Here is a 25,621-nt window from a genome sequence, read left to right on the forward strand (position 1 = left end):
CCTGATGAGCATCAACAACTCTTTTTGTGAGGTCCTCAGAAATCTCCTTTGTTCGTGCCATGATACACTTCCACAAACATGTGTTGTGAAGAGCAGACTTTGATAGATCAAAACTCAGGGTGCCCACTCACACCTGATTGTCATCCCATTGACTCAAATTTCACCTTCAAACTAACTGCTAATCCTAGAGGTTCACATACTTTTCCCACTCACAAATATGTAATATTTGATAATTTTCCTCAATAAATAAATGACCAAGTATGATATTTGTCTCATTTGTTTAACTGGTTTCTCTTTTCTACTTTTAGGACTTGAGTGAAAATTTGATGATGTTTTAGGTCATATTTATGCAGAAATATAGAAAATCCTAAAGGGTTCATAATCTTTCAAGCACAACTGTATATTGTCTGTGTGTGTGTGTGTGTGTGTTCTTCAGGACAAATAACCCAAAGACTCCTTGGCAATTTTACTGTTTAGTTGAACTTGCAGAGATGTCCCCTAAGTGGGCCAGGACAGACGTGTAGTCGAGTGTAGCTGGTAAACGTATGGTAGCTCGTTGTGTGAACGTACAACGTACATGTACCACAAAGCTGAGTTTGTCTGCATGGCTTGAATGAGAAGTAAGGTGCATGCAAGCGCCACCTAGTGGTTGTGGTTGTCAGCAGAGCAGACTGCTCCACACACTCGCATGTCTTTTTATAATTTATGTGTTTAGTTTATTAAATTAATTGTACCCTGTAACGGTACATTAACATTTTCATAAAAATGCTGTTGATTTAGACAGCACTTTTATTTATCCATGGGGAAAGTTGCTTTTTAAATAAACAGTGACACCTTTCTCAAATACACTCCAAATTGACCTAAAAAGGTGAAAACTTCTGACTTGGCTAAAGATCAGAGGGGCAGCAACGGTCATGGTGAGGCACTATAAAGGCATCTTGCTGTTGGTATAGAAGAGCTCCAGTAGCATTTCTTATCACATTTCTACGTAAATGCTTAGTGTGTTTGATGCCGAAATTATATATATATATATATATATATATATATATATATATATATATATTTTTTTCTTTTTTTAATTTTATTTTAAATATCAACAAAATATGCAGTTGGTCCAGGGGTGTCTAAAGTTTTGCATGGAACTGTATCTTGTGAATGGTTTAATATTTAGAGACAAACCTTCCTTTTCATTTTAATTTACAGTCATTGGAAGCACATGGGGCAGAGGCCTATAGAAGGTTCTTTGACAGCTCTGCAGGCTGTTGTCATTAGTATGTCATTTGGTCCACTGGTCTTCTCGCTTTAAGTGAGAAAGTCGGCTGTTGTTGGTTCCCCCCCAAACCCAAAATCCCGATTACGATTTACACCAATCAGCCACAACATTAACACCACTGTCAGGTGATCAGAATAACATTGATTATGTCATTCCAGTGGCATCTGTCAAGTGGGGGGGATTTATTAGGCAGTCAATTCTTAAAGGTGTTGTGTTGGAAGCCGGAAAAATGGGCAAGGATGAGAATCTTGGCAACTCTGATAAGGGCCAAATCGTGATGGCCAGACGACTAGGTCAGAGCATCTCCCAAATGGCAGGTCTTGTGATGTACGCAGTGTTTAGTGCCTACCAGAAATAGTCCAAGAAAGGACAACTAGTGACAGGGGTGTGGGCCACAAAGGCTCCTTGATGCATTTGGGGAGCAAAGGTTACACCGTCTGGTCAGATTCCATAGAAGAAATACTGTAGTGCAAATTGCTGAAAAACTTCATGCTGGCCATGAGTGAAAGGTGTCCGAGCACACCGTGCATACAGACTGTTCAGAGTGCCCATGCTAACCCCTCTCCACTGTCAAAAGCACCTGTATTGGGCATGTGAGCATCAGAACTGAACCATGGGGCAATGGAAGAAGGTTGCCTGTTCTGATGAATCACATTTTTATTTAGATCATGTAGATAGCTCAGTGCATGTGTGCCATTTTCCTGTGGAAAGAGATGGCAACAAGATACACTATGGGAAGAAGGCACTACTGTGAGACCCTGGGTCCTGACATTTTATGTGAATGTTATACAGGCACCTACCTAAAGTTTGCCACAAACTGCGTCCACTCCTTCATGGCAACAGTATTTCCCTGATGGTAGTGACGTCTTTCAGCAGGATAAAGCACCCTGCCCCAGAGCAGAAAAATTGTTCAGGAACAGTTTGAGGAACGTGACAAAGTGTTCAAATTCCCCCAATCTCAATCTGATCAAACACGTGTTGGAAAAAGTTCAATCCATGAAGGCCCCATCTTGGAATTTGCAGGATCTTCTGCTAACATCTTGGTGCCAGATAGCTCAGGATACCTTCAGAGGTCTTGTGGAGTCCGTGCTTCAGCAGGTTAGAGCCATTTTGTCGGCATGAGGGGGACCAGCAAAATATCAAGCAGGTGGTTTTAATGTTGTGGCTGATTGGTGTATACGTTCCAGACAGGGTTTTGGGGTGGCGTGGTGGGGGAGAAATCAAGTTATAACTATAAAATTCTTATGATGGCATTCAGCGTACAATGGAACCTATTTAGCGATCCTTTGAGTAGAACCTGCCAGCAGGAGGCAGCATCTGTTTACCAGTTATATTCACTGGTTTTGGATATTTCTGAAAAGCTAAATAATTTTTTGTGAGGAAGTTATACTGTAAATTGAGCAGTCACAGGTTATAAAATAAGAACACCTGTCATTTTCCGGTAGAAACTATTAAACATAACGTTCTCAAAGTTGCATAATTGTGTCTGGGGCCATGGGGTGCAGAATCTAACCTGGCAGGAAACCACCCTGGAAAGTGCACCAGTCCATTGGAGGGCCTGCTTGAGCATGTATTCACAGTTGAGAGTACTTAGGCTGATCGGTCAGTTTAACGTCAACCTTAACATGACACGTCTTCAGGGATGTGCATGGAAAATTGGAAGACTCTGTGAGAAGATGTAAATGTCACACAATCAGTGACTGGGTGCAGGATGTGGACCCTTGTCACTGAAGCAGTAGTGCTATACAATACTCCATTTGAAAAGAAACATTTATGTTCTCTTTGGTAACTATGCCACATGTCAGTTTTAAATTAATCAAAATTTAATCGGTTCTAAATTGTCCCTAGTGTGTGCTTGGTGTGTGGGGATGTGTTTGTGTGCTGGTGCCCTGACCGGAGTTTGTTCCTGCCCTGCGCCCTGTACTGACTGGGATTGGCTCCTGCCTTGCCCCTGTGTTAAGGTATAGCAGGTTGGACAATGACTGACTAATCGATGTTTGTATAATAGGAATAAAGTAGCAAAAAGGTTAAAGTGGCACGAGAGGAACAATGCTGTGGCAGTTGCTCGGCAGGGAACAGTGGGGTGGTGTTGGTGATGTAACTGAGCCGCTCACACAGTGGCATCTGTTAATCATCTTCTGCCACTCCCTGGTAGAGCCAGAATTGCCACTTTGCTAATGTGCCCTCCTTTTGTGTTTATGCTGCCTGACGGGCAGGGTTGTCAGTATAGCCCATCATTGGACTTGGTAGTTAGTAGCTTCTGAGTGTTTACAGCTGTGGCACAGATTTCTTCTGGAAGCCTGCAGTTGGTGTAGCCAATGTCAGTAGCAGCAGGCCTCTTCATCCCCTGCTACATCGTCTTCCCTCATTTGTCCGTTTGTGTCTTTAAACAATGTCTCCCCGACCGACTGTTGTCCGCCTTCTAAAAGCCCATGCGGATCTGTACGGGTCCAAAGGTTTGGTGCTCTGTTTTCACTCTGCTTGTCATTCATTCTGTTCACTTATTTGTTCAAAGATGATTTTTACTTTTTAAAAGCCAGCTTGGTTGTGATTCACCACTCCTGATTGGTACTTGTGATCATTCGCTCATCAGAAGTTTCCAACTTCTAAGGAATCCTTTTAAAAAGTGATATGACTGAGATTGAAGAGAACAAGATGATCCGTTTTGGCAGCGGTGACATTAATTTTAATGTGCTGATGGTAAACATGGAGTTCATTCCTAGGTGTAACCTCCATGTAAAGTAATTCACAAAAGTGAGTACACCCCTCACATTTTTGTAAATATTTTATTATATCTTTTCATGGGACAACACTGAAGATATTACACTTTGATCCAATGTAAAGTAGTTCGTGTACAGCTTGTATCACAGTGGAAATGAGCTGTCCCCTCAAAATAACTCCACACACGGCCATTAATGTCTAAACTGCTGGCAACAAAAGTGAGTACACCACTAAGTGAAAAATGTCCAAATTGTGCCCAAAGTGTCAGTATTTTGGGTGGCCTCCATTATTTTCTAGCACTGCCTTAACTCTCTTGGGCATGGAGTTCAAACGAGCTTCACAGGTTGCCACTCCTCCATGACGCCATCACAGAGCTGGTGGATGTTAGAGACCTTGTGCTCCTCCACCGTCCCCACAGATATTCAATAAGGTTTAGGTCTGGAGACATGTTTGGCCAGTCCAGCACCTTCACCCTCAGTTTCTTTAGCAAGGCAGTGGTCATCTTGGAGGTGTGTTTGGGGTCGTTATCATGTTCAGTTTCCGAAGGGAGGTGATCATGCTTTGCTTCAGTATGTCACAGTACATGTTGGCATTCATGGTTCCCTCAATGAACTGTAGCTCCCCTTTGCCAGCAGCACTCATGCAGCCCCAAACCATGCTTGACTGTAGGCAAGACACACTTGTCTTTGTACTCCTCACACACGCTTGACACCATCTGAACCCAATAAGTTTATCTTGGTCTCATCAGACCACAGCACATGGTTCCAGTAATCCATGTCCTTAGTCTGCTTGTCTTCAGCAAACTGTTTGCTGGCTTTCTTGTGCATCATCTTTAGAGGAGGCTTCCTTCTGGGATGACAGCCATACAGACCAATTTGATGCAGTGTGCGGGGGGGTGTATGGTCTGAGCACTGACAGGCTGACCCCCCTCTGCAGCAATGCTGGCAGCACTCATACGTCTATTTTCAAAAGACAACCTCTGGATGTGACGCTCAGCACATGCACTCAACTTCTTTGGTCGACCATGGCGAGGCCTGTTCTGAGTGGGACCTGTCCTGTTAAACCTGTCGCTGTATGGTCTTGGTCACCGTGCTGCAGCTCAGTTTCAGGGTGTTGCCAATCTTCTTATAGCCGAGGCCATCTTTATGTAGAGCAACAATTCTTTTTGTCAGATCCTCAGAGTTCTTTGCCTTGAGGTGCCATGTTGAACTTCCAGTGACCAGTGTGAGAGCGAGAACATCAAATTTAACACACCTGAGACCTGGTAACACGAGCGAGTCACATGACACCCACCGGGGAAGGAAAATGGCTAATTGGGCACATTTTGGACATTTTTCACTTGGGGGTGTACTCACTTTTGTTTCCAGCGGTTTGGACATTAATGGCTGTGTGAGTTATTTTGAGGGGACAAAAATTTACACTTTGATACAAGCTGTACACGAACTACTTTACATTGTATCAAAGTGTCATATCTTCAGTGTTGTCCCATGAAAAGATATCATAAAATATTAACAAAAATGTGAGGGGTGTACTCACTTTTGTGAGATACTGTATAAACTGCAGCCACAGGTCTAGGTGTCCCCTTCAGCGCCCTAAGCTGTAGGTGTAGTTTTCCTTCGTGTCGTTTGGTGTAGTGCAGGAGAATTGATGACCTGGTGGGAGTGCAAAGGGCTGGGCCGGCACTGGTTTACCGGTTATCTAATCTGCTAGCTTGTACTACTGTACTGTGTTTGCACTGCAGAGGGCAGTATTGGTCTGAAGTCATATTTCTCCGTGAATCTTGGGAACATGCGCCGTACTTGGTTTGGACAGCTGTCAGGTCCTTTCTGTTTTAAGAAATTTAACAGCAAACACTGTTTCTGATCTTATTTGCAGTTTGACATCCAGGAACCAAGAGAAAAATGTGGTTAAAATAACGCCTCCCGTTTCGCTCGACGAGGTAGGTACTTTTTTTTTGTTCTCTGTGGGCTTTTTCACGCACTAGGACGTAATTCTTCACATTTAACATTGCTACATCCTACATTTTTTGCAAATTACAACCATGAATATTTTAAATTACTGTGAGTTTACTGGCTTTTCCTCAATATCTATGTACAGTGCTTTCACAAAGTATTTAGACCCCTTTTTACGTTGCAGCTTTATGCTAAGTTTGTGTAAACTAATTTGCAAAACCCCATTCATCAAGTGTCCCTCAATACCCCAGCGTCCCCACAGATATTCAATAAGGTTTAGGTCTGGAGACATGTTTGGCCAGTCCAGCACCTTCACCCTCAGTTTCTTTAGCAAGGCAGTGGTCATCTTGGAGGTGTGTTTGGGGTCGTTATCATGTTCAGTTTCCGAAGGGAGGTGATCATGCTTTGCTTCAGTATGTCACAGTACATGTTGGCATTCATGGTTCCCTCAGTGAACTGTAGCTTCCCTTTGCCAGCAGCACTCATGCAGCCCCAAACCATGCTTGACTGTAGGCAAGACACATTTGTCTTTGTACTCCTCACACACGCTTGACACCATCTGAACCCAATAAGTTTATCTTGGTCTCATCAGACCACAGCACATGGTTCCAGTAATCCATGTCCTTAGTCTGCTTGTCTTCAGCAAACTGTTTGCTGGCTTTCTTGTGCATCATCTTTAGAGGAGGCTTCCTTCTGGGATGACAGCCATACAGACCAATTTGATGCAGTGTGCTTCACAAACTGAGGGCTGCCTGACAGTCCATTATCAGGACATCATCTACCTGCTGACCTCAGAGTTGACCCTTTAACAGGGATGGCTTGATGATTTTGAAGGCACTGGAGAAATCCAAAAAAACTTATCCTCACAGTGCTGCCAGTAAGGATTTGCAGGATCCTCATTGTTGAGGACCCGAGTGTCTGGACCAGGCCAAGGGGGCAGCCACGCAACACTTGGCTGTGGCAGATAGTCATTTCTGGATGGTGGGACTGGAACACATGTCTTCCTGGGGAGGTTGCCAGTCAGGATCCCGAGCTGTTTTGGGTGCCGCTGGTTTGACTTTGTGTTGCTCATGGAGTCCCGAATGAGACACATTACCTGGATTGTTAGGGAGCGACAGTTACGGCACTACGCCCATGTGGCATGATTATCCGAGGGTGATCCGGCTCATTGTTGAGGACCCGAGAGGCTGGACCAGGCCAAGGGGGGATGCCCACATAACACCTGGCTGCGGCAGATAGAGGGTCATTTCCGGAAGGTGGGACTGGAACGCTTTTGGGTTTCCAACCGCCATCTCAAGCCGTTTCATTGTGTGGTGGGTGCAGCAACGTGCTGTAGAGCAGGTAGATCAGTATATCCTCCTGCCAGCCTTTGTCCAATAGGCAGCCTGTCCCCAACTGGGGTGCTTCTGTCTTTCCGTTCCAATTGGAATGCAACGTCCCACCCCTAATCCAGGGTAGACGCTCTAAATAAGATGTATGTGAATTTTATTTAATTGTAATATTAATCAAAGAACAGAAATAGAGTTGAAATTTTATGGAAGTTTAACTAAGGTGTTTGTTTGTTTTATTTATTGTTGGGAGTCACTAGATCTGCTTCTATAACTTTAAGAATAAAGTATGCTTAGAAGAGAACGGTTTATTAATTTAATTTGTGCAAATGGTACCTAGAGTGTCGTACGGTGTTAACCATTATGGATGCAATGAAAAGTCAAGCAAAAGGACACATTTTAATCTTGCCTGAGGAGCTGCCTTGAAAGCTTGCATATTGTAATCATGTAGAAAAGAACTGAAAATCTCCTACTGACCTTTAAGGATTTTGACACTCTTGTTATCCTTCTGCTGTGAAACATTCTGACCTGTCATTGTTTACACATGTCTTCAACAACTATTAGCATACAATGATAATTTCTGTATTATCTATATCTATTATTTATTATGACATATCTTACACATCAATATTGCTGCTACTTCTTTGTCCTATCTTTGCACAATGTCTTGTCTTGTTTGTGTTTTAACTTTTAATTTAAAAATTTTAATTCTATTTTTAATTTTATTGCACATCATGTTGTTACACTGTGGACCCTGAGCTTCGCAATTTCCTCCATCTGTATACTTGTATATGGTTGTGATGACAATAAAGTTCACTTTGACTTTGAGTTGGCCAATATAAATGTATCATTTTGCCTAACTTCTCATTTGTGCAATTGGGAACCCAGAATACAACACACTTTAGCCCGGTCTGTTATGTAGTGCCTTTTACATCCATCTATCTGCTTGTAAAGTCTTCAATGGGTTGTAATGTGTGGTTTTGTAGCTCACCTGGCGTGTGCCATTCTTGTAGCACTAATAAGTACAGGTGCTGGTCATAAAATTAGAATATCATGACAAAGTTGATTTATTTCAGTAATTCCATTCAAAAAGTGAAACTTGTATATTAGATTCATTCATTACACACAGACTGATGTATTTCAAATGTTTATTTCTTTTAATGTTGATGATTATAACTGACAACTAATGAAAGTCCCACATTAAGACCAATGCAAAAAAAGGATTTTTAGAAATGTTGGCCAACTGAAAGGTATGAACATGAAAAGTATGAGCAGGTCCAGCACTCAATATTTAGTTGGGGCTCCTTTGGCCTGGATTACTGCAGCAATGCGGTGTGGCATGGAGTCGCTCAGTCTGTGGCACTGCTCAGGTGTTATGAGAGCCCATGTTGCTCTGATAGTGGCCTTCAGCTCTTCTGAATTGTTGGGTCTGGCGTATTGCATCTTCCTCTTCACAATACCCCATAGATTTTCTATGGGGTTAAGGTCAGGCGAGTTTGCTGGCCAATCAAGAACAGGGATACCATGGTCCTTAAACCAGGTACTGGTAGCTTTGGCACTGTGTGCAGGTGCCAGGTCCTGTTGGAAAATGAAATCTGCATCTCCATAAAGTTCGTCAGCAGCAGGAAGCATGAAGTGCTCTAAAACTTCCTGGTAAATAGCTGTGTTGACCTTGGACCTCAGAAAACACAATGGACCAACATTGACACCAACAGTGATGGTTTGGCACCCCAAACCATCACTGACTGTGGAAACTTTACACTGGACCTCACACAACGTGGATTCTGTGCCTCTCCTCTCTTCCTCCAGACTCTGGGACCTTGATTTCCAAAGGAAATGCAAAATTTACTTTCATCAGAGAACATAACTTTGGACCTTTTTGTCTTTAGCCCAGGCGAGACGTTTCTGACGCTGTCTCTTGTTCAAGAGTGGCTTGACACAAGGAATGCGACAGCTGAAACCCATGTCTTGCATACGTCTGTGTGTGGTGGTTCTTGAAGCACTGACTCCAGCTGCAGTCCACTCTTTGTGAATCTCCCCCACATTTTTGAATGGGTTTTGTTTCACAATCCTCTCCAGGGTGCGGTTATCCCTATTGCTTGTACACTTTTTTCTACCACATCTTGTCCTTCCCTTCACCTCTCTATTAATGTGCTTGGACATAGAGCTCTGTGAACAGCCAGCCTCTTTAGCAATGACCTTTTGTGTCTTGCCCTCCTTGTGCAAGGTGTCAATGGTCGTCTTCTGGACAACTGTCAAGTCAGCAGTCTTCCCCATGATTGTGTAGCCTACAGAACTAGACTGAGAGACCATTTAAAGGCTTTGGAGTTAATTAGCTGATTAGAGTGTGGCACCAGGTGTCTTAAATATTGAACCTTTTCACAATATTCTAATTTTCCGAGATACTGAATTTGGGACTTTCATTAGTTTCGGTTATAATCATCAACATTAAAAGAAATAAACATTTGAAATACATCAGTCTGTGTGTAATGAATGAATCTAATATACAAGTTTCACTTTTTGAATGGAATTACTGAAATAAATCAACTTTGTCATGATATTCTAATTTTATGACCAGCACCTGTAAATGTCTGTGTGTTGTAGTTTAGGGCTTTTGCCACTAGAGGGCCACTGTTTGTTTCTAGGCGCTCCATCTTTAGTGTGAAGTGCATTGCATTACAGGAAAGGCTCCGTGTGACTTTGGAAATATGAATTTGTATCAGAGGTTAGACCGGAGAACAGGGCTGACTGATTTGGCAAAATGTTTATGGATAAAGGGCTGCATCGAGGTGCATTTGAGTAATGCACCGTAGTTGGAAAATAAGATGCACAAAGGCTTCCGGCTTAGCCTAGAGTTCTTAGTCCTGTGAAAACTGGAGTCCCTTAAACATTCTTTACACAGAGTTGTTAAAAACTTTGAAGATTCCCCAGTGAACAAAAAAAGAAATAAAAGCAGCACCAATTTGTTGCTTAGCCGCAGCTTTACTTCTAACAGAGCATTGCTAACAGTGTCAGCCTAAATGCACTTTGTGAATGAGGGGCTTTTTAATATCAAACATGGGGAAGTTAATTTACAGCCTTTGAACAACTGTACACACTAACCAGAATGGTTTTTAGCCGTTATGCCTTTATAAAAACCAGTCCCTCCACACTGTATTATAATTCTGTAGATAAAATATGCTCCCAATTGTGTGTTACTTTTTTTTAAACCTGTTATTTTCAGGCAGCCCAATTTATACTGAAATGTTAGATTGTTGTGTATGTGAAGCTTCATAACCCTGGTGGTCTTGGTGGCGGGGGGTGGTGTTAACTATTTGAATGAAGGGAAGTGGCACATGCTTTTGAGATTTGGCATGCATAATAAATGTTTGAGTGTGATGTTCTTGCCCTGTCATCCTCATCTACATCTTTGGCCTCCCTTCCGTTTTGCTCTTTATTCCCCAATTTAAGCTGCCGTATAGCCGCAGTGCAGCCCACCTCTTCTGCTGGCGATTTACATGTCTCTGCAGCCATTATGTCCAAACTGTTAAGATGGAAGGATTGGCAGCAGGCTTTGTGCATGAAGTTGTCACTTTTCCTTCTCTCTCTTCCCACAGAGGTTGCGTCTTCGAGCCGAGCGTTTTAATGTGCCTGTAACAGCAGACAGTAAGAAGGCCGCCAGGGCAGCCAGGTCAGTAGTGTTGTTTTTTGACCGACTTGTCACTTGTTTGTGCACATTGCTGCCAACATATTACCCATGAACAGATGTTTCACCATTTTCCTCTTTCCTTGAAGGTTTGGCTTGGCATCTACTCCGCTGACAGGTAAGAGTGTATTTTGATAAATACAGTGTGCTGTTTTTGGTAAACTTGCTTTTATGTAGAAGCGTTTGACTTGGAATCTACAGTGCATCCGGAAAGTATTCACAGCACATCACTTTTTCCACCTTTTGTTATGTTATAGCCTTATTCCAAAATGGATTAAATTCATTTTTTTCCTCCGAATTCTACACACAACACCCCATAATGACAACATGAAAAATGTTTACTTGAGATTTTTGCAAATTTATTAAAAAAAACAAAACTGAGAAATCCCATGTACATAAGTATTCACAGCCTTTGCTCAATACTTTGTTGATGCCCCTTTGGCAGCAATTACAACATCAAGCCTTGTTGAATATGATGCCACAAGCTTGGCACACCTATCCTTGGCCAGTTTCGCCCATTCCTCTTTGCAGCACCTCTCGAGCTCCATCAGGTTGGATGGGAAGCGTCGGTGCACAGCCATTTTAAGATCTCTCCAGAGATGTTCAATGGGATTCAAGTCTGGGCTAAGGCTGGGCCACTCAAGGACATTCACAGAGTTGTCCTGATGCCACTCCTTTGATATCTTGGCTGTGTGCTTAGGGTCGTTGTCCTGCTGAAAGATGAACCGTCGCCCCAGTCTGAGGTCAAGAGCGCTCTGGAGCAGGTTTTCATCCAGGATGTCTCTGTACATTGCTGCAGTCATCTTTCCCTTTATCCTGACGAGTCTCCCAGTTCCTGTCGCTGAAAAACATCCCCACAGCATGATGCTGCCACCACCATGCTTCACTGTAGGGATGGTATTGGCCTGGTGATGAGCGGTGCCTGGTTTCTTCCAAACGTGACGCCTGGCATTCACACCAAAGAGTTCAATCTTTGTCTCATCAGACCAGAGAATTTTCTTTCTCATGGTCTGCGAGTCATTCAGGTGCCTTTTGGCAAACTCCAGGTGGGCTGCCATGTGCCTTTTACTAAGGAGTGGCTTCCGTCTGGCCACTCTACCATACAGGCCTGATTGGTGGAATGCTGCAGAGATGGTTGTCCTTCTGGAAGGTTCTCCTCCCTCCACAGAGGACCTCTGGAGCTCTGACAGAGTGACCATCGGGTTCTTGGTCACCTCCCTGACTAAGGCCCTTCTCCCCCGATCGCTCAGTTTAGATGGCCAGCCAGCTCTAGGAAGAGTCCTGGTGGTTTCAAACTTCTTCCACTTATGGATGATGGAGGCCACTGTGCTCATTGGGACCTTCAAAGCAGCAGAAATTTTTCTGTAACCTTCCCCAGATTTGTGCCTCGAGACAATCCTGTCTCGGAGGTCTACAGACAATTCCATTGACTTCATGCTTGGTTTGTGCTCTGACATGAACTGTCAACTGTGGGACCTTCTATAGACAGGTGTGTGCCTTTCCAAATCAGGTCCAGTCAACTGAATTTACCACAGGTGGACTCCAATGAAGCTGCAGAAACATCTCAAGGATGATCAGGGGAAACAGGATGCACCTGAGCTCAATTTGGAGCTTCATGGCAAAGGCTGTGAATACTCATGTACATGTGGTTTCTCAATTTTTTAATAAATTTGCAAAAATCTCAAGTAAACTTTTTTCACGTTGTCATTATGGGGTGTTGTGTGTAGAATTCTGAGGAAAAAAATGAATTTAATCCATTTTGGAATAAGGCTGTAACATAACAAAATGTGGAAAAAGTGATGTGCTGGGAATACTTTCCGGATGCACTGTATATAATAATCTATTATAAAAGTGGTGGAAGGGAGACAGGAACACGAGATGTGATCTTCTCGGAAGACACTTAAAAGACCCGCGAGATGAAAGACATTGGCCACGGAGCATCTCATGGGGACCTTAAACATGAGACTTGGTGCCAAGAGATTGAAATTTGACATCCCGCGAGAGACACTTTAATGTCACGCAAGACAAGGCAGTGAGACCACATTTAAAACAAGTTCACGGACATCTAACCAAGCAGTTGTTGGAATGCGTTTGGCAGACGAACATCATGTGCTCCCAGCTCTTAAAACAACAAGCGACAAGCAGAACACGCAGCTTGCCAGCAGCAGCAGTTAGAAGCCAGCAGATGATCCGACTGCAACTCCTTAGCGTGCGTTCAGCCCCCCCATCCCAAAGCAAGCGGCAGAGACACGAAGTGGCAAAATGACAGCTGCTGTACAGGCTTTTACATGATCGACGCAGAGCATGAGGCTCGCCAGCAGCAAGACAACATGATTCGACTTCATCTCGTTAGCGTGCGTTCAGCTGCCCCCCCACACACACAATGCGAGCAGCGTTCTACGTCCTGCGAGAAAGAGATGTAACCATGCCCGGGGCTGGAAATAAGTATTGTTTTTACAAAAGTTTTACAGCAAAAGTGTAGTACTAGGGTGTTGTACCGTGTTAGCCATTATGAATGTAGAGAAAAGCCAAGCAAAATGACACCTTTTGTTGGCTAACTAAAAAGATTACAATATGCAAGATTTCGAGGCAACTCGGGCCCCTTCTTCAGGCAAGATGTAATGTTACATCTTGCCTGAAGAAGGGGCGTGAGTTGCCTCGAAATCTTGCATATTGTAATCTTTTTAGTTGGCCAACAAAAGGTGTCATTTTGCTTGGCTTTTCTCTACAGTAAAAGTGAAAATAATGCATATGTAACAATTCCCATTGTATATCCGGCAAACCAAACCCAGGGTTGGGCAAGCGAAGCGAGCAGTGGATGGAGGCCCCTAGTGTGTGTATCTATATCTATATACTGTATATCAATATAAAGATATATTAAATTTGATAAGGATAATGGTGTGGTGGGTCATTTCTGTTGCTAAAGCTTTTCTGAGTCTAGAGGACTGTTTTCATTTGCCCACTTCCCCATGCACTGTAAATACAGCCTTTGTTCCAAACATTTAAACACCTCAGTCCCCTCAACAACATTAAAGTTGCATCTTGCTCTGTAAAGTGCTAAGGTGGGCTGTGTATGACCAGTGTGATCTCCGTGGATACCTGCATCTGTCTAATTAGTAAAACGCTTTGTCAGAAATTGTCCTCATATGGTTAAATATCTTGACCTGTAAAATCCATACTTTGTTTAATTGGCTTGAATTTTTTTGTTTTTGAAAATGTCAGCTTAGTTTGTTCGTTTATGGCAGCACTTAGGTGATGTAGCCAACTTGCAGCTTATTGCGTGTATGATGGACAGCATGACTGTGCTGTCCTCCCGACTGGGAATCTTTCACCTGGCCAGGAGACACTTAGATATTTATGGATGAATGTAGGCCGTGTGTTCCTCCAGTCCACTGGGTGGCACCTTCAGTCTAGCATAGCTCCCACTTGGACACCCACAGTGCCACATGGGAGCTGTAGTTCTGGCAGGCGGCCTTGGTGGAGCCGCTACAGGGTACTGTGGAAGGTCTATGTAACCTGGAAGTACATCCTGGGAGCAGTATGGTGGCACTGGATGTGCTCCTCAGTTTCAACGTATAGGAAGTCCCAACACTTCACCCAGATGAGTCAGATTCTAGTGTGGTAAAAGGAGAGAAGTGGAGGAGGAAAAGAGAGACGGAATTGTAGGGTGGATTGTTCTGGTGAAGAAGCCAATTTATTTGAACCTGGAACATGTGTGGCTGCAATTGTGTATGGAGTTTGGGGTTCTGAGGCATCTTAAACAAATCCCAGCAAATAAATGACTGCTGGTTTCTTTGCTTATCTGCTGACCACTAACAATTCCTGCCACATTACTTTTTTTTTATTCTTCTTAATGGAATTAAAAATTTGAGAGCCTTTTCAGCATTATAGGGCACTTTGTTTGCAATGCACACTTCGCCCTATCCAGATGCATCTTCCAGCATGTCCTGCTGTCTTCATTCTCACTGATGAAGAGTTGGCAGAGCCGATCCAAGATAGCAAGCTATAATTTAAAAACAAAGGTTAAGATTTATACCTCAAGTCAGAAAGAAAATAATTGAATCCAAAATTGTATTCCTCTGTGCCCCCCAAAATTAAGTCGAGTTCTGCAAGAAGGCAAGTCAGATGTGCACATACGGACAGAGCTGGCTGGTAGAAATTCTAGTAAAAAGACAGGAGTGAAATGCTGATATGTGGCCATGTTAGCCGACTAGCAAGCAAAAGAGATGTGAAGCAAAGTAGCATATCAGGTAGTTTATCTGGTGGGTTAATTCACGTCCTGGTTTTTAGAAATGTGAGTGTGGTGAAAAGGCATTTTATCAATATGTTTCACCATGCTGCTTTCAACTTATTTACAGAGGTTAAGTGCTGCTCTGGATATTTAAATAAGGATATGAGTATCTCATCTTTTTTGTTCTGTCATGTGCATTTTAACCACAAGGGGGCACCACTGAACCCCAAATGGCAGCCAAGATAATTCCAGGTTTAAAAAGAATGTTTTTATTTGTCACCAACACTTTTCCACACAAGCACCACCCCAAATACTCGCATATAATTACAAATTCTCTTCTTCCTCCACCTCCTCCAGTATATTGTTGCCTGCTGTCTCCTGACTCTGACCCTCTGAGGTGAGGCTGTGGGCTTCTTTTGAACCGGACCCAGAAACTGCTTCTAGTGTCAAGCCCAGGTCGTGTGGAAGCCAAGACAGTCCTCCCCTCTGGCAGCGCCCTCAGCTGGCACACAAAGACTCTGACAGGACTGCGTTTTCCAGGCTTCAATTCCCACTCCTCTCTGCAGGTGTCCCCTGAAGAATACTGCCACCTGTCATGTGGGGGAATGAACTGCTCCTGACAGGCATGTGGCAGGGGTGTTGAACTCCGGTCCTGGATGGCCACAGTGGCTGCAGGGTTTCATTCTAACCATCTTCTTCATTAGTGACCAGTTTTTGTTGCTGATTTAACTTATTTTGCTTTAGTTTTAATGAAATGACTCGGGGCCCCTTAGTTGTTTCTTTTTCCTTAATTAGCATCCAGACAATAATGAGACACAAAACAAGGCGCCATATGACCAGCTCACCTGTGCCCATCACACAATATCTGAAAATAAAGAAAGGTGAAGGTCTCCGTAAGGTTGAACTCTCGGGTCACCCAAACATATTTTGATGGTGTTAACAGCAAGAATCGGCTTCTCATTAAGAGATTAAACTCCCAGTTTAGCTGGTCATCTGTTGGCTCATTTCACGTCTCATTTCTGTCATTTAATGAAGAAACACATCAACTCAGAGGACTGAATCCTTAAAAACAGGGCTATTAAAATGAAGGGAAAAGAAGTTAATTAGCAGTGAAAACTACTCGCTGATTAGGAAAAGGGTTAGAATAAAAACCTGCAGACACTGCGGCCCTCCAGGCCCGGAGTTTGACACTTCTGCATTATGGCTTCCTGGCTGGTCAAGAAATCCTCTTCCATAGCACCTACAGTGTACTTTTTCATTTGTTTGCTTAATTAAAATGAAAGCCTTCACAAATACTTTTTTATGATACTATAAAAGAAATTTTGACAAGTAAAAGACCATTTAGTCCATATGCCAGTTTGTTAAACTGTCCTAATATCTCCTCTCGAGATATAAAGATTATCGAGACGTCAAAGGGGGTCGTCTTTTTATCATCGAGTTAATGTACCATTTATCTTCTGTGTAAAGAACAATTATCACTATCATGCAAAATTGTTATTTTGTTATATTGATTATATTAAGTTACATTTTCCACTTTAGTGAAGAATCCACAAAGTGGGCTACCAGAGGAACTCTTCTGGCCAAACGGTGCCTCAGCATCCCCTCAGATTGTGCTGTGGAAAATTGTGTTCTGGTTTAGAGCTTGCCAACACCAGAGATGGTTGACAGACTAGTATTTCTTGGCAAAAACTTGTAAATAATCTTTTATATATCCATCCATCCTCTTCCACTTATCCGAGGTCGGGTCGCGGGGGCAGCAGCTTGAGCAGAGATGCCCAGACTTCCCTCTCCGCGGCCACTTCTAGCTCTTCCGGGAGAATCCCGAGGCATTCCCAGGCCAGCCGGGAGACATAGTCCCTCCAGCGTGTCCTGGGTCTTCACCGGGGCCTCCTCCCGGTTGGACATGCCCGGAACACATCACCAGGGAGGCGTCCAGGAGGCATCCTGATCAGATGCCCGAGCCACCTCATCTGACTCCTCTCGATGCGGATATAGATATATATAGATATAGATATATATAGATATAAGATATACAGTAATCCCTCACTTATCGCGGGAGATAGGTTCCAAGGCCGACCGCGATAACTGAATTTCCGCGAAGTAGGGACACTATATTTATTTAATTATTTAACGTGTATTTGGACGTTTTTAAACCCTCCCTGTATTGTTTACAACCCACCATTTACTCTGTTAATAACAGGGAAAACTGCTAAGCAATATGAAATCAGTAGATAAGTTTACACTTACTGTATAGCGAAGTACACGTAGCAGCTTGTAGGCGGTCATGACGTTGTCAACCTTGTTGCAAAGATTCCTAAAGCAGATTCCATCCAGACTACTGCCTTATCACGTCCACTTGCAACTCGTTTTGCACCCTGGTTAAAGGACACTGCGGCCGTAGATCTTATGTGCTTTTCCTCCCTTTTAAATAAAAAGAATCGATGTCCTGCAGCGGTGTAGCTGTTCCCTTCCTTCAACATATCCAAAACTTTTACCTTTTCTGCAATCATTTGCATCTTCTGTTGGTGCTTGGACACGGCCCCTGAAGCATTAGCACGTTAATGATGAATGAGTGAGATGAGACTTCCTGGTTAATGCAACATTCCGTCGCTGAGCCAATCAGCAGCACACAGGAACTTAACTGCGTGCTCTGATTGGGTAGCTTCTCAGCCATCCGCCAATAGCATCTCTTGTATGAAATCAACTGGGCAAACCAACTGAGGAAGCAAGTAAAAAGACCCATTGTCCACAGAAACCCGCGAAGCAGCGAAAAATCCGCGTTATATATTTAGATATGCTTACATATAAAATCCGCGAAGTCGTAAATCCGCGAAAAGTGAACCGCGAAGTAGCGAGGGATTACTGTGTGTGTGTATATATTAAATATATATAATATATAATAGATAGATAGAGATATATAGATGTAGATATAAGATATATATATATATGTAGATATAAGATATATATATATATGTAGATATAAGATATATAGAGATATAGATACAGATATACAGTGCATCCAGAAAGTATTCACAGTACATCACTTTTTCCACATTTTGTTATGTCACAGCCTTATTCCAGAATGGATTAAATTCATTTTTTTCCTCTACACACAACACCCCATAATGACAACGTGAAAAAAGTTTACTTGAGGTTTTTGCAAATTTATTAAAAATAAAAAAACTGAGAAATCCCATGTCCATAAGTATTTACAGCCTTTGCCCAATACTTTGTCGATGCACCTTTGGCAGCAATTCCAGCCTCAAGTCTTTTTGAATATGATGCCACAAGCTTGGCACACCTATCCTTGGCCAGTTTCGCCCAATCCTCTTTGCAGAACCTCTCAAGCTCCATCAGGTTGGATGGGAAGCGTCGGTGCACAGCCATTTTAAGATCTCTCCAGAGATGTTCAATCGGATTCAAGTCTGGGCTCTGGCTGGGCCACTCAAGGACATTCACAGAGTTGTCCTGAAGCCACTCCTTTGATATCTTGGCTGTGTGCTTAGGGTCGTTGTCCTGCTGAAAGATGAACCGTTGCCCCAGTCTGAGGTCAAGAGCGCTCTGGAGCAGGTTTTCATCCAGGATGTCTCTGTACATTGCTGCAGTCATCTTTCCCTTTATCCTGACTAGTCTCCCAGTCCCTGCCACTGAAAAACATCCCCACAGCATGATGCTGCCACCACCATGCTTCACTGTAGGGATGGTGCCAGGTTTCCTCCAAACGTGACACCCGGCATTCACACCAAAGAGTTCAATCTTTGTCTCATCAGACCAGAGAATTTTCTTTCTCATGGTCTGAGAGTCCTTCAGGTGCCTTTTTGCAAACTCCAGGTGGGCTGCCATGTGCCTTTTACTAAGGAGTGGCTTCCGTCTGGCCACTCTACCATACAGGCCTGATTGGTGGATTGCTGCAGAGATGGTTGTCCTTCTGGAAGGTTCTCCTCTCTCCACAGAGGACATCTGGAGCTCTAACAGAGTGACCATCAGGTTCTTGGTCACCTCCCTGACTAAGGCCCTTCTTCCCTGATCGCTCCGTTTTAGATGGCCAGCCAGCTCTAGGAAGAGTCCTGGTGGTTTCGAACTTCTTCCACTTACGGATGATGGAGGCTCATTGGGACCTTCAAAGCAGCAGAAATTTTTCTGTAACCTTCCCCAGATATGTGCCTCGAGGCAATCCTGTCTCGGAGGTCTACAGACAATTCCTTTAACTTCATGCTTGGTTTGTGCTCTGACATGAACTGTCAACTGTGGGACCTTCTATAGACAGGTGTGTGCCTTTCCAAATCAGGTCCAGTCAACTGAATTTACCACAGGTGGACTCCAATGAAGCTGCAGAAACATCTCAAAGATGATCAGGGGAAACAGGATACACCTGAGCTCAATTTCGAGCTTCACGGCAAAGGCTGTGAATACTTACGTACATGTGCTTTCTCAATTTTTTTATTTTTAATAAATTTGCAAAAACCTCAAGTAAACTTTTTTCACGTTGTCATTATGGGGTGTTATGTGTAGAATTCTGAGGAAAAAAATGAATTTAATCCATTTTGGAATAAGGCTGTAACATAACAAAATGTGAAAAAAGTGATGTGCTGTGAATACTTTCCGGATGCACTGTATATAGATATAGATATATATACAGTATGTAGATAGATATAGAGATTATATATAAATAGATAATCTATATCTATTTTATCTCTATCTATATCTATCTTAGAGATGGAGATAGATATAATTTTTTTCCAGGCTTCAATTCCCACACCTCTCTGCAGGTGCCCCCTGAAGAATACTGCCACCTGTCATGGTGGGGAATGAACTGCTCCTGACAGGCATGTTTATCCAGTCCATCCTTTGTGGCAGGGGTGTTGAACTCTGGTCCTGGAGGGCTGCAGGGTTTCATTCTATATACAGTGGAACCTCAGTTCACGACCATAATTCGTTCCAAAACTCTGGTCGTGAACCGAAGCAATTTCCCCCATAGGATTGTATGTAAATACGCTCCAGACCATACAAACTGTATGTAAATATATTTATGTAAGTTTTTAAAGCACAAATATAGTTAATTAAACCATGGAATGCACAGTGTAATTGTAAACTAAATGTAAAAACATTGAATAACACTGAGAAAACCTTGAACAACAGAGAAAACTAACACTGCAATAGTTTGCACTATAGCACTATCAATCGCTGGCTAAAAAAAAAAAAAAAAACCTTGAGTTTTAAGCACAGGGGAAAAAATAAACATTTGAAAAAATCCGTAATTTAATAAACCACCAAGAAAAGTAACATTGCAACAATGCACGCTACGAACCGATCGCTGTAAACAGAAGTGAGAACAAAATCAAGCCCAGTGCATTCTTTAACTGCCTTCCTACCTTATGTGTCCAGCCCTCTTTCTCTCTCGTGCTGCCTGTGTGTCTGCGTCTGTCTCTGTCTCTCGTATGTGTGTGTGTGTGTGTGTGTGTGTGTGTGTGTCGCTCTCTTGCTCGCTGCACAGGAAATGCACAAGAAGAGACTGAACATGTACAAACCGAAAGGGAAACTTGCTTGTTCGTATACCGAGTGTGTGGTTGTGAACTGAGGCAAAACTTTGGCGAACTTTTTGGTCGTAAACCGATTTGTACGTGTACCGAGACACACACACACACGGAGAGGGCGAGTCAAAATTATGTTAACCATTTTTTCACAAAACATACTGTATGTGTGCAAGATGATTTACAGGAATGTCTCAACCTGTTCGCCACCATGTTCAACACACAAAACCCAACGAGCAATAGTACCATTTAAAGCCTGGAAACGCACTACACAGGGAGTAGATGATACCACAGTCCGTATTCTGTCCTTCAGGTCATTAATATCACAAACTTTCCTTCTATACATGCGCTCCTTCACCATACCCTATAACCAAAAATCACAGGGGGTCAAATCAGATCGGTGTGGAGGCCATGGCAATGGTCCACCATGACCTATCCATCAACCCGGAAGGGTGCGGTCAAGATAAAAATAATCCATTAGTGTTTAACGTAATTTTGACTCGCCCTGTATATATAAAAATCCATCCATCTGCTTTTCACGAAAGAACTACTTAACGGATTTTCGATCAGTTTTTTTTTTTTTATAATTTGCGTGAACTTTCTGGTTGATTTTGCGACTTCTCTCATTGCGCTAAGTATCATAGTTCACTTGCGGTACCGATTTTATTAGCGCGAATCCGAGAGACGCAGCAGGCTGAGGGGAGGGGGAAGTGGGCGGGGCCCTCCTCACTCACGCACCAGCCTCCGTTTGAGTCAGTCTACCTCTTGCCACATGTTGGAGCATACCTCTCCTCCGCTTAGCTAGCGATACCTGTTTGTTTGTTGACCCTGTTGTTCACTATATGGGGCTAATATGCTGTACCCTGTTATTTTTTACATTCAAATTATTCCTTTTTTAGGTGGCTGAAATAAATCTACTACCTTAAACTGTCATGTAACATTTATGTGTATACGACCGTTGGTAGTTATAGCAATTGCCAAAATGTCTTTAAAATCTAGACTTCTGCTTACTCGTGCTAATTAATGTTCAGTTATTTGATGTAAATGTTTCATGATAGTAAGAGTTTAAAATGTTATTCAAATGTAAAACTGAGCATCAGGATATGTATGTAATAATTGATCTAGAAATCTGGAATAATCCAGGCAGCGATGTGTTTAACTTCTCACCTTTCCCACTTTTTTGGCAACACTTTTTTTTTTTTTTTTGACTGCAACGCCACATGGAGAGAGACACTGCTGTTTATATTATTCCAGAGTGCCATTTCAACTTTTAAAGAAGTTAATGGCCATGGTACAATGACTTCGGAATGTATTCAGACCCCAGAATGACAAAGCAGGGCTTTAGGGGAAGAAAACTAGATGCAAGTATTCAGACCCTTTGCTGTGACACTTTAAAATTTGGCACAGGTCTGTCCATCGCATTCTGTCAGCCGTCATAAGAGCTATTTCTACACCATCTTCTGAGTCCACCTGCAATCAGTTAAACTACAGTATTTTGCGCACCATAAGGCGCACTGGATTGAAAGGCGCACTCTCAATTGCGGGGCTTATTTCTGTACTTAAGCCATACATAAGGCGCACCGTATTATTCGGCGCATGCAAAAACAAGGTAACAGAAGCAAAACAATGAGTTTAGTTAAACCTTATTCTACTACGTATTTAAAAATACACTCACATTGTTTTTTGATCAGTTTGTTGTCACAAATCCATCGAAGTCCTCACCTTCTGTATCTGAATTGAACAGATAGGCAAGTTCGCCATCAAACATGCCGGGTTCCCTCTTGTCATTGTCGGAATCAGTCTCGTTGCCGGGTGGCTGTTCAGCAATGATTCCAGCTTTCGCGTAAGCTCGGACAACAGTCGAAGCAGACACCTTAGCCCAGGCATCCACAATCCATTCACATATGGTGGCGTAACTCACCCGGCGCTGCCTTCCAGTCTTAGTAAAGGTGTGTTCGCCGTCTCTCATCCATCGCTCCCATGACGCTCGCATCTTCACTTTGAACGCCCTGTTTACACCGATGTCCAGCGGTTGGAGTTCTTTTGTTAATCCTCCTGGAATGATGGCAAGCTCCGTATTCATTTGCTTCACTTGTTTTTTCACAGTAGCGGTGATATGGGCACGCATGGAGTCGCAGATCAACAAAGACGGTGATGCATGGAAAAACCCACCCGGTCTCTTCACATACACCTCTCTCAGCCACTCTCTCATTTTCTCCTCGTCCATCCAGCCCTTTGGATTGGCCTTAACGATGACTCTGGCTGGAAACTTTTCTTTTGGCAGCGTCTTCCTCTTAAGAATGACCATAGGTGGTAGTTTCTGTCCATTACCGTGGCAACCAAGAACAACAGTGAAAGCCGATTTCTCATGCCCCGTGGTGCGTATGGATACCGTGCTGGTCCCCTTTTTCTCCACAGTATGGTTCACAGGGATGTCAAAAGTGAGAGGGACCTCGTCCATGTTGGTGATGTGGTTGGCCTGGATTTTTTTGTCGGTAATCTTGTTGCTGCAGTAGGTGCGGAAGATGGTCAGCTTTTCTTTGTAATCCGCTGGCAGTTGCTGCGCCACGGTAGTTCGTGCGCGGATGGCGAGATGGCGCCTTTTCATAAACGAAAGCACCAAGACGGACCTCCTTGAAAGTGCTCGAGCTTCATGTCTTGTGCTATCGTTATTGCCTTCAGTCGAATGGTGACTGTAGAGACGCTTCTCCCGGCTGCTCTTTGTTCAAGAATCCATTGTTCAAGTTGGTCTTCCAACTCTGGCCACCTCGCCTTGTTCCCGCGGAAACTCTTTTTTGTCTTTTTAACTTGGCGCAATTCATTCTCCTGCTTCCTCCACTCCGAACCATAGATTCATTGATTTTAAATTCTCTCGCTGCTGCTCTATTCCCATTTACAACCGCGTAACTGATAGCCTGTAGTTTGAATTGTGCATCGTAAGCATGTCTCTGATGCCATTTTCAGGGTCCTTAGCCAAACAAATGTGGTTTCGCAGTGCACCAGTAGTACAATATACCTACCTGCCGTAGGCGTGGCGGAGGTAAGTGTACGTGGCTTTACGTAATGTTCTGCAATTGGTTTATCGCTGCCAGCGTTCATAGTGTACGTATTACTACGTCCCTATGTCGGCAGGAAATGGTCTGACAGTCAATCAAGCAGAGCGCTTACTAAAATGCACAACAACATTTTTACAGATTTTGGAACTCAGTGCACACATAAGGCGCACCGAATTTAAAGGCGCACCGTGGATTTTTGAGAAAATTAAAGGCTTTTAAGTGCGCCTTATAGTGCGCAAAATACTGTAGACATGATTAGTAAAGGCAGACGCCTGTCTAGGAGGTTCCACAATTGAGCTGTGAGGTAGAAAGAATTTCCTGAAAAGCTTAGAGGCAGGATTGTGATAAAGTAGAAATCTGGGGATGGCTAAGAAAAAACAAGTTGCACCATTGAAGGTTCCCAAGATCACAGCGACTTACATAAGTGTTAAATGTAAGATGTTTGGAACAACCATGACACTTCGTAGAGCTAGCTGAATGGCCAAACTGAGTAATTGTGGGAGAAGGGCCATGATAAGAGAGGGTGACCTAGACGTTTGGCTGAGCTCCGGAGAAGCTATGTGGAAACTGGAGAAACTTCTTGAAGGACAAACCTAAACTGCAGTACTCCAGTAATCTGTGCTTTATGTCAGTGGGCAGACAACATTTCAAAGCATTCGTGGAGTTTGCATAAAGGCACCTAAAGGACTCTCGGGACTGTTCGAAACAAGATTTTCTGCCCTGATGAAACCAAGAATGAACTGTTTAGCCTCAATTCTAAGCGTCCTGTCCGGAGGAAACCGGGCACCTGCTTATCACCAGCACAATGTCATTCTGACAGTGCAGAATGTTGGTGACAGCATTAAGGTCAGGGAGAATAGACAGGGCAGAAGGAAAGCTGAAGGAAGTAAATCCAGAGATGTACTTAATGAAAACCTGCTCCACAGCATTCCGGATGTTAGACTGGGCCAAAGGTTCACCTTCCAACAGGACCACCACCTTAAGCAAAAAGCAAATACAATGAGTGGCTGAGGGGCAACTCTGGGAATGTCCTTGGGTTGTCCAGCCAGAACTGAAAATTCTACTCATCTGTATATCTCTGGAGAGACCAGAAATTAGCTGACCACCATTGTTCTCCATCCAGTCTTACAGATCTTGTGAGGATCTGAGGAGGACAATGGCAGAAAATTCCCAGATCCAGCCATGAACAGCTTGCAGTGTCAGACCCAAGAAGACTCCAAGCTGTAATCACTGCCAAGGGCCTTCAGCAAAGGATCTGAATACTTGTGTTAATGTGATATTTCAGTTTTCTAGTTTTAATAAAGTAGGGGGCTTTGCTCGCCATTTCCGGCCCCAGACATGGTTAAATCTCTTGGCACAAGGTCTCTTCTTGCGGGACGTGAAAATATCTCTCTGAAAAAGCCACGTCTCGTCTCAGGCTAAAAAGTGTCGTCCCAGGATTTTTTTATTATAATAGAGATTTGCAATTAAAGTTCCTAAGATTCTGTTTCTGCTTTGTCATTCTGGAGTACCAAGTGGTGTTTGAGGGGGAAGATTATTCTGCTCTTTATGGCAGTTACTGAGGACCTATGTAGTCCTAGCCGCCAGAGTTGTAAGGTAAGGGTGTCAGTGTTAGGGCCGCAACTGTTAATATATATAAATGATTCAGATAGGAATATCCGTAACAAGCTGGTTAAGTTTGCAGATGATACCAAGATAGGTGGATTAGCAGATAACTTGGAATCCGTTGTATCATCTCAGAAGGGCTTGGACAGCAGACAGGCTTAGGCTGACTTGTGGCAGATGAAATTTAATGTCAGTAAATGGCGCAGTAAGGAGACTGTGGAAGGTTGTGGGTTTGCTTC

General features: G+C 43.2%; 1 protein-coding gene across 1 annotated transcript in view; it reads left to right on the top strand.

Annotated features, from left to right (window-relative positions):
- sarnp (SAP domain containing ribonucleoprotein) overlaps nt 1–25,621 on the top strand; it is a 101,793-nt gene that overhangs the window by 23,139 nt on the left and 53,033 nt on the right. The window contains exons 5-7 of the mRNA XM_051925114.1: nt 5,870–5,933; nt 10,871–10,944; nt 11,049–11,077. Coding sequence (XP_051781074.1) covers nt 5,870–5,933; nt 10,871–10,944; nt 11,049–11,077 — 167 coding nt within the window. The remainder of the gene's footprint in view (nt 1–5,869; nt 5,934–10,870; nt 10,945–11,048; nt 11,078–25,621) is intronic.

This window comes from Erpetoichthys calabaricus, chromosome 3 (assembly GCF_900747795.2).
Source record: "Erpetoichthys calabaricus chromosome 3, fErpCal1.3, whole genome shotgun sequence".
NCBI classification, from domain to species: domain Eukaryota; kingdom Metazoa; phylum Chordata; class Cladistia; order Polypteriformes; family Polypteridae; genus Erpetoichthys; species Erpetoichthys calabaricus.